Source organism: Pristis pectinata, chromosome 16, assembly GCF_009764475.1.
Source record: "Pristis pectinata isolate sPriPec2 chromosome 16, sPriPec2.1.pri, whole genome shotgun sequence".
Lineage (NCBI taxonomy): Eukaryota > Metazoa > Chordata > Chondrichthyes > Rhinopristiformes > Pristidae > Pristis > Pristis pectinata.
In genome coordinates this window covers 37,518,014-37,528,204 of record NC_067420.1, presented here as the reverse complement: position 1 = coordinate 37,528,204, position 10,191 = coordinate 37,518,014, and the positions used below count along the sequence as shown (strand labels likewise).

Below are 10,191 nucleotides of genomic sequence, written 5' to 3'. Positions count from 1 at the left end.
GGCATATTTATTAAGTGGCCTCTCGCTCTAGCTGATAGTCTGTTTTCTTCACTAATGCAGTTTGTTTATGTGGTCGTCTTTGTAATTTCAGGGGTAATTACTGCTTGTAGGTTATATCTGAAAACAGGTTGAAGGTTGGTTCTTGTTTGTATTAATGCCAACTACACCATAACCCCTGATTATGACTGCTACTCCCTAACGGTATCCATGCTATTAACGACCCTTTTCTGCTGAGTGCTTCAACTTCAGTGATAAGTCTGTTACCCTGCACCTTGTCAAAAGGAGATGGTGTTTCCAATATTGTAGCTCTCTGTCGGTACTTTCTTAGAAAAAGGAGCATCAAAGAAATTAAGATTCAGCACACTCTGAGTGAAAGAAATTGCTCTACATCTCAGTCCTAAAATGCTTAATTATTGTACTGAGACTGTGACTCATGGTCCTAATTCCTCAGCTAAGGCAAACACACTGCCCCCAGCCAGCTTGTTAAGCCCTGTAAGAATTCTATAAGTTTCAATGAGATCTCCTCTTAGAATTTAGAAGGGGAGATCTCATTGAAACCTACCAAATATTGAAAGGCCCGGATAGAGAGGATGGGGAGAGGATGTTTCACGTAGTGGGAAAGTCTAGGACCAGAGGGCACAGCCTCAGAATAGAAGGACGTCCCTTTAGAACAGAGATGAGGAGGAATTTCTTTAGCCAAGAGTAATGGGAAACTGGAAGATGGGAAAACTTCAAAACGCAACAACGAACCACTAAGCAAGCAATAAGGAACCAGAAGATAGATTATGAAAGTAAACTAGCACAACATATAAAAACAGATAGTATGTTTTTATAATTATATAAAGTGGAAAATGGTGGCTAAAGTGAACGTAGTTCCCTTGGAAGATGAGAAGGGGAATTAATATTGGTTAATGTGGGAAAGGCCAAGGCTTTGAATGGCTATTTTGTGTCGGTCTTCATGGTGGAGGACATGTCTAACATGCCAAAGAGAGATGTTATGGATGCGATGGGAGGTGAGGACCTCAATACAATCGCTGTCAGTAAAGAGGTAGTGAGCATTTGTGATAATTTACCAAAATTCTCTGGACTCCGGGCAGGTCCCAGTGGTTGTCACGCCACTATTAAAAAAAGGATGTAGGCAAAAGGGTGGTAACTATAGGCCAGTTAGCTTAATGTCTGTCGTCAGGAAAATGCTTGAAGCTATCATTAAGGAAGAAATAGTGAGACATCTGAATAGAAGTGATTCCATCAGGCAGACACAGCATGGATTCAGGAAGGGAAGGTCCTGTTTGACAAACTTAGTGGAGTTCTTTGAGGATATAATGAGCACAGTGGATAGAGGGGAACAGGTGGATGTTTTATACTTGGATTTCCAGAAGGTGTTCGACAAGGTACCACATAAAAGACTTATCCATAAGATAAGGATACATGGATTTGGGGGTAATGTATTAGCATGGATAGAGGATTGATTAATCAATAGAAGGCAGAGAGTTGGGATAAATGGGTGTTTCTCTGGTTGGCAATCTGTGGAGAGCGGAGTGCCACAGGGGTCAGTGCTGGGCCTGCAATTGTTCACGATATACATTACTGATTTGTAAGAGGGGACCAAGTGTAGCGTATCGAAGTCTGCTGATGATACTAAATTGAGTGGAAAAGCAAATTGTGCAGAGGATGCAGAGAGACTGCAGAGAGATATATGTAGATAGGTTAAGTGAGTGGGCAAGGGTCTGGCAGATGGAGTACAACATTGGTAAATCCACTTTGGAAGGAGAAATAGATCAGATTATTATTTAAATGGTGAAAGATTGCAGCATGCTGTTGTGCAGAGAGACTTGGGAGTACTTGTGCATGAATTACAAAAGGTTGGTTTGTGGGTGCAGCAGGTTATCAAGAAGGCAAATGGAATGTTGGCCTTCATTGCTAGACGGATTGAATTTAAGAGCAGGGAGGTTATGCTGCAACTGTACAGAGTATGAGGCCACACCTGGAGTACTGCATGAAGTTCTGGTCTCCTTACTTGAGGAAAGGTGTACTGACTTTGGAGACAGTGCAGAGGAGGTTCACCAGGTTGATTCCGGAGATGAGGGGGTTAGCCTATGAGGAGAGATTGAGTCACCTGGGACTATACTCACTGGAATTCAGAATAATGAGAGGGGATCTTATTGAAACATATAAAATTATGAAAGGGATAGCTAAGATAGAGGCAGGAAAGTTGTTTATCTTTTATTGTTTATCACCTCTACCTGGTAGGTAAGACTTGAACCAGGGAACATGGCCTCAAGATTCGGGGAAATAGATTTAGGATGGAGATGAGGAGAAACTGCTTTTCCCAGAGAGTAGTGAATCAGTGGAATTCTTTGCCCAGGGAAGCAGTAGAGGCTATCTCATTACGTATATTTACAACCCAGTTAGATAGATTTTTGCATAGTAGGGGAATTAAGGGTTATGGGGAAAAGGCAGATAGGTGGAGCTGAGTCCACGACCAGATCAGCCATGATCTTATTGAATGGCGGAGCATGTTCGACGGGCCAGATGGCCTACTTCTGCTCCTATTTCTTATGTTCAGACGGCTGTGGAGACCAAGTCACTGGGTATATTTAAAGTGGAGGTTGATAGGTTCTTGATTAGTAAGGGCATCAAAGGTTACAGGGAGAAGGCAGGAGAATGGGATTGAGAGGAAAAAATAAGTCAGCCATGATTGAATGGTAGAGCAGACTCAATGGGCCAAATGGCCCAATTCTGCTCCTATGTCTTATAGTATTATGGTCTTTTAAATTCTAGAGCATACAGGCCCAGACTACCTAACATCTCTTCATGCAGCAAACCTGCCATTCCTGGGATCTGTCTGGTGAATCTTCACTGCACTACAAGTATACCCTATTTTAAATAAGGGACAGACAATGCAGAGTGACCTAAATATATACTATTCCAAATCTTTATTGGAACCCTCTTTTTTGATCTAAGTTCCTACAGATAATTGGAGGTTGAGGCCTGGACGTGAACCAATTTTCTGTGAAACAGAACACAGTATTACATTCACATGCCCTTGTAGAATCACATTGGAATCAAAGGAAAAGCTGGATCACACATAGTATGAAAGATCATTGAAGATCTTAGAGTTCAACCATCTCAGCTCTGGGACACCCCTGGAGGAGTTCCTTGGAGTAATCATTCTCAGATACCTCACTGATGGCCTGCCCTCCATCATAAGGCCAGAAGTGAGGTGTTTGCTAACGTTTCCATAGTATTCACATCCATTCAGATAAGGATGCTGTCCAGTGCCCACATGGACAACAGTCAGGCATGGGCTGAGAAATGGCAAGTAACATTTAAACCACATGAGAGGTGGGAAGTGGCTATTTTCAACAAGAGGGAGTCTAGCCATTTCTGGTTGACATTTAATGGTGCTGCCATCACCAAAGTCCCTATTAGCAACATCCAGGGTGTCACCAGAAACTTAACTGTACCAACCACAGAGCACTGTGGCTGCAAGAGCAGGTCAGAGACAGTGTAAATGGGTGCTTGATGGTCAGCATGGACTCGGTGAGCTGAAGGGCCTGTTTCCTTGTGGTGTCTCTCGATGACTGTCTGAGTTACAAGTGAAATTTCAGGGAAATACTGATGGAATCAAAGTTCCTCCCACCTCTGCTTCCCTCATCTCACCCCATAATTATTCTCCTGCTCTGGTTCCCCCCCCCCCCCCCCTTGCCTTTGGTTCCCCTTCCTTTCCCTCCTCATGAGCAACCCATGAGCAATGCTGCTCTACCAGAAGGGCCCAGACCTTTTAATAAAGTAATAGCAATAACATGTGCAGTATGAATATGGGTGGGGGAGAAGGAAGTGTTGGAAGATGGAGCATCAACAGAGGAAGAGACAGAGGAGGTAGAAGATCCCAACATGAATCGAAGGAGCATTGAGAGTGTCAGCACAGAACCTCTGCACCTTTTGTTGCTGTTGTTATGATTTATCTCACCGCTGTTTTCTCCAATTTTGAGCAGAAATTGGCTTTCTACCTAACATCTGTCACTGCAGTTCAACTGCGCTGTAAAGTGCTCATGAGATTGTGAAAGGTGCTATACAAATGCAGGATTTTCTTCTCGAGACAGCCCAGTGCAAGACTGCACCTTCTCCCCCAGATTTTCAAGGGCCAGTGAGAAGAGGTGGTTTGACTATCTGATCAAGTCAACAGGTCATGTAGTCAAACCTTCTGCAGACACGAACAAATAACCTAGATTGGGACTTGGGTGCAGCACCGAGGGATGCTGCACTGTCAGAGAAGGCTGTGTTTTGAATAAGATATTAAACTAAGGCTCACTTGCTTTCTTAGATGTATATATTTAAAAAATCCATGGCAGTTTACACAGAGGAGTTGGGGAGTGGGGGAATGAGTGTGATGGTGGGTTGGGATGAAGTTTGGGATTATTCCCAGGTCTCCTGGTTAATATTGATCACTCAGTCACCATCACCAAACATTATTAGTCACCTATATTGCTCTGTTGGTGCGATCTCGCTGTGCAGTTACAGTGCAGTTTCCTACATCACCACAGTGACAATACGAAAAATTATAAAATGCTTCATCAGCAGTGAAGCATTTTGAGCTATCATGAATCATGAAAGAGACACGTTTTTCCTTCTTTACCCTGATTGCAACTTGTTTGTACTTCCTGGGATGCATCACTGCTCTTGGCTTGATTCAAACATGTGCATTTGGAATCAGTAACTAGTCAGTGGCTGGGGCTCCTTTATGCCATTATTGTGTTATATTAACAAGCCCTTAGCTCTGCCAAAGCAAAACTTTTCCATAATTACAGAAGTGGTACATGATTGTTCTACAATGTCACATGCCTGACTAACACTGGTTATTACAAAAGCAGCTTTAATCTTCTTTAGTACTAAGCAGGAACAGGCTCGAGGTTCAAGGTGCAGCCAGCCACTGCATTAACTGATGGATTTTATTCACAGCTCACACACATCCAGACTGATTGGATGCTGCTGCCAGGGTTCATTGAGCCACTTGTGTCACTTAGAATCAAGGGAATTTTCTCGTACTCCCCAAGGGAAAAAAGAATGGGTGAAGTGCAGAGAGTTATCCCAGAGGCAGGAGAGAGAGCCACCCAGACAGGGGAACCAGCGCTTCAGGGACTAGCTATCAAATTTAACCTCATGCGTTCATTAGTTTGCAGATCTTTGGGTTCTAATACTAAAAGAATTTGGCTTGCAGATTGAGATATTACCTGCCAGTGAATTAATGACATGTAGAACAGCTCTGGCACACCAAGTTCAATCACAGCAAAATGATAAGACATCTAATCACTGAATGGTTTAGTTGCCTGAGGTCTGAGGACAGGATAAATGCCAGTTATAAAGCATGAATATTTGATATATTTGGTTTAATTGTGGACTGATTTCATATGCTCCATTTTTTTACATTCATGTGTATGTGTGGATAATTTAGTGTCTCCATCTTGAACTGTGCTGGAGTGGGCCTTCAGTTTTGTATAACCCCTGAGCCATTCTCGAACTATATCTATACCTTCAGATAATTCCCACTTTTGCAAAGCAATCCCCCTGCCATCTAAATTAATGTATTCATTACGCAGTTCCTCACAAATATCACTGAGAGCTTTTCAACCCAGATTGGCCTAAAAACAAAAATATAAAATGTGCTAAATCTCATTAACCATGTTGCAATGCTAAAAATCAGAGGATCTGGTCAAACCTGTTTGGAAATAGTTGCCTTGTTGAATTTCCATCAACAGATAGAAAGAACAGTTATTCTGCTTGCTAGTAGTGTACTAGAGGGAATTTAAACATGAGGTTTCTCCGGTCTCCATCTTTAGTACATTTTAACAATTAGCATTAAAGGCAATAACTCTGAAAATAACTTTTTAAAACAATTATCATTTATATCCAATATAAAAATCAATGGTTAATATTCATTAAAAAAATGTGTAAGATCCGTAAATTCTTCAGGTATTTTGCACAGTTGGATCCGGTCTAATATTGAGACAGTTGCTTCACTTCAGCAATGTTAACAGCATTGCATTGTCTCTCACACGGCTTGTAACCTGAAGTCCTACGGTGCCATGGGTTACACAGTGCGATTCAGGGAGAGGCGAGTGAAATTCTGGATAGGCTCTGCCCATTGGGGATAAGTAGACAAATCGAACAAGTAGTAACCCCACGTGTTCACAGCTAACAAGATCAGAAGAATGCCCAAAATGTTCATAACAATCCCGGACTTTACCTAAACAAACAAATCCAATTGATTAATGTCACATACAGTAGATGTTTTTTTAAATTAAAAGCATTGTCGATTCTTTAAAACTGAGACCAAAGTGATAGAAGCACAGCTCAAAATTATTGCAAGCCTTTCTGGTGGATTTTGTTGAGCACCAACTTCAGAGACAAGTGTATTGTTAGGGGAGGACAGAAATGGTTATTTGAAGCATTAAGGAGGGCTCCTGACATTGAAACGTGTGGCCAGTGAAAGGATACTCTCTCCCACCCCTCCCTCTCCCTCCCCCACCTCCATCTCCCTCCCCCACCTAGGATTCACAAGATTCCCTTGTCTCTTGATGACTAGAACTGAGTGAACTGTTCTAGGTGTTCTAATCCTACACTATCACACCACAACACCTCCTGCCTGATTTGTATCAACATAATGTTCTCCATGCCTGCTCTCAAAGAGAGAATGGATAGCAGAGAGACTGGCAACATAAGGAGGTCACCCTTGGTAAATTTACACCATCTTTCACACCAGATATCAGACCTCGGCTCACTTTCCCTTGGTAGGGGGATCAAAAACAAGAGGATATCAAAGTCAAAGTCCAGTTTATTGTCATTTGCACAGGTACATGTGTGCACAGGCGCAACGAAAAACTTACTTGCAACAGCATCACAGGCACATAGGTTTAAAGTGCAATGAAGGGAGGGGATCTGAGGGCGAGTTTTTTTTACAGAGTGGTTGATATCTGGAATGCACTGCCAGAGGAGCTGGTGGAGTTAGATACAGTCACCACATCTAAGAGACATTTAGGCAGATACTTAAGTAGGCAAGAAGAAGGGTACAAACCTAATGTAGGCAAATGGGATTAGTGTGGACAGGCAAAAAAGGTCGGCATGGACGTGGTGGGCTGAAGGGCCTGTTTCTGTGCTGTATGACTCTACACTCTGGGTGGGTAGTTAAGAGTCTATGGCACCATCTGAAGAATGGGTAGTGCTTTACTGGTGCTCTTTTCACTATTTTTTTTAAATGTGTTCTCACTTTGTGCAAACTGGCTGCCACGTTCTATATAAGAGATACCACATTTCATAAAAACTGATTGAAATGTGCTAAGATGCTTCGAGTCTCCATTTAAAGACAACTTCTTTCTTTATGGTGTACTATTAATGCATATGAATATACAAATTAAGTGCAGTAATGAGGCCACTCTTTCCCTTGAGCCTGTTCTGCCCCTAGCTGATGTGATTGTAACCTCAACTCCACATTCCTGTCAACCTACACTGACCTTTCACTCCCTGGCTTATCACATATCTATCTATTTTTGCCTTAAAAATATTCCAAGACTCTGCTTTTACTGCCCTTTGAGGAAGAAAATTCCAAATACTCACGACTCCCTGAGAGAAAAAAAAGTTCACCTTATCTCAGTCTTAAAATAGAACCTCTAATTTTTGAACCATGACCACTCTTCCCCCAGTTCTGGATTCCCCCACAAGAGGAATCATTCTTTCCAGATCTATCCTGTCAAGGTTCCTTAGGATGATTCAATCTCGCCTTTCTAAACCCCAGTGGATATAAGACTGGCCTGTCCAACCTTTCCTCCTAAGACAACCCACCCATTCTAGGTATTAGTCCAGTTAACCTTCTCCGCACTGCTTCCAAGGTATTAATATTTTTCCACAGTACTCCAAATAATGTCTCACCAATGCCCTATATAATCGAAGCAATTCCCCCAGCAATAAACAACATGACTCTGTTGGTTTTTCTAATTACTTACTGTTGCTGCATGCCAGCTGTTTTCCAACCATGCTCTAAGACACCCATTCCCATCTGCATGCCAGACCTCTGTAATCTCTCACCATTTAGATAATATGTTAATTGTTTCAATTTAAGAATTCCCTGACATACATGGGTAAAGTGAGATGGACTTTGCAGTATTGACAGCAAATTACAGTTAAAAAAACATATTTAAAACCTTATTAATAAAACCTTATTGGGAATACAGATCAGGAAAGGATTACTCAGGGAAGCAGAAAGGGACATAGCGTGTCCAGTTTGTCATTCCCAAGTTCCATGATGACTATCGATTTGTGAAAATTATTTAAGGGAATTACACTGCTATTTACTTGGAAAGTTAAACTGCATTAGGCTCAGTTGTTCAGCAGACTGGAAGTAGGGTTGTGTGTGAGGAGAAGCTCAAAGTAAGCCAAGACAATAAAGTGATACATTGGAGTTACTGCACAAAAAAACATAACGAATGAAAAACAACAAAGAGCACTCAGCCGACCAGAAAGGTTAAATCCCTAACTTGGGCCGATTTACCAACCCTAGTTGGAGCAACTGAAAGAATTCAACAATTTGCTCTTCACCCCAGGTTAGAGATTGAAAAACCAAATGGACAATTTCTTTTCCTACATGGTACTCCATTTGCCAGATCTTTGACAACTCACTTAACCTTTATGTGTCCCTCTGTAGCCTCTAAATAACCTCTTCACAACTTACTTTCCTACCTACCTTCGTGTCATCTGCAAATTTAGCAGCCATTGTTTTGGTGCCTTCATCTAAGTCACCCAGATAAAGCGTAAGTTGAGGCCCCAGCATGAATTCCTGTGGCTCACCACCCATTAAATCTTGCCAATCAGAAAAAAAAGGCCCATTTATGCCTTCTCTCTGTTTCCCATTAGCCAGCAAATCTTCCATCCACACCAATATGTTAGCTCTGACACCATGACCTCAGTCTTGAATATACAAAATGACTGAACCTCTTCAGATAGAGAATCCCAAAGGTTTACGACAATCTGATTGAAGAAATTTCACCTCATCTCAGACCTATACGGTTATCCCTTAACATGAGATCATGTCCCCTAATTCTACAATCGTTCATTAATTGTTCAGACAAAATTGGAATGATCAATTTACTCAACAATTTTGCCTGTTTGTAGTTAAGGAAAGCTACATTTTCATGTTACACCATGCCCGAAATCAGTAGGGCCTGGACAGCTGGCTACATACTGTGTGTAACTTAGAGTGGCTCATGCAGAGCACAACTGCAAACTGTCCACTTACGTGAGAGGCCCGTTCAATGATATATGAACATTAAATGGACGGGTTCAAAGAGGGACAATCATGAATCTGCCTACTCATCGCTGCTCGCTTTTTAAAAATTCATTGACCCTTTTTTTTCTGGTTAAAGTTTTAGTTAAGAACTTTACAAGCAGTGTTTTATCTAGAGTTGGACTTTCTGGTCCAAAAGTGAATGCCCCTAATGCAACCAAAGTAAAGTAATTTCACAAAGATTATTGAATCTTGGCCTGGACATTAAATCTGTTTAAATTGGGTCATGTAAGGGTCAATCAGGTTCTTGTGAACACAATTCTGTTAATTATTTATGTGCCAAGGCAAGTTTTGTCACTGTTAATACCAAGTATCAAGCTTGCTAAATACATTCACAAAGGAATAATGTGGGACTAACAGAGCAGTTTGAACAGCATCTTTAAACTTCAGTACATTAGTAGAGCTGTTTACATTCATTGTGAACGTTAAATGTTTCATCTGCTTTGTGACCATTGAGTGGACTTTTTGTTCTAATTGTGTTCTTTCTTGTAAAAATTGCTTTATTTATGTTTTTCTTGTGAATGCTGCATATCTGATGCTATGTGCCTGTGATGCTGCTGCAAGTAAGTTTTTCATTGCACCTGTGCATACATGGACTTGTGTATATGACAGTAAACTTGACTTTGACTGACTTTCTGTGTACTGTAATCACTGACCCACAAGATCAACAACCTACAATAATATAACACCCATTAGTGTAAGAAACTCTCCCAAGATACATCACAGAAGGATTATCAAATATAATTTGGTACCAGTCCTTGTGGTGAGATTTTCTGTTCAATATCTTCAAATTAGAAAACATCTAGTGTAATGTGTTGGTGGATCAGATCTTGCTGGCTAATACCAGTGGCTCT

At 41.3% G+C, this 10,191-nt stretch overlaps 1 protein-coding gene across 2 annotated transcripts in view; it reads right to left on the bottom strand.

Moving 5' to 3' along the window:
* Window positions 1-5,885: 5,885 nt before the first annotated feature.
* Window positions 5,886-10,191, bottom strand: part of slc13a3 (solute carrier family 13 member 3) — a 45,732-nt gene continuing 41,426 nt past the window's right edge. For both annotated transcript variants that reach the window (XM_052031202.1, XM_052031201.1), the window contains one exon: window positions 5,886-6,247. In XM_052031202.1, coding sequence (XP_051887162.1) covers window positions 6,092-6,247 — 156 coding nt within the window. In that variant the 3' untranslated portion in view covers window positions 5,886-6,091. The remainder of the gene's footprint in view (window positions 6,248-10,191) is intronic.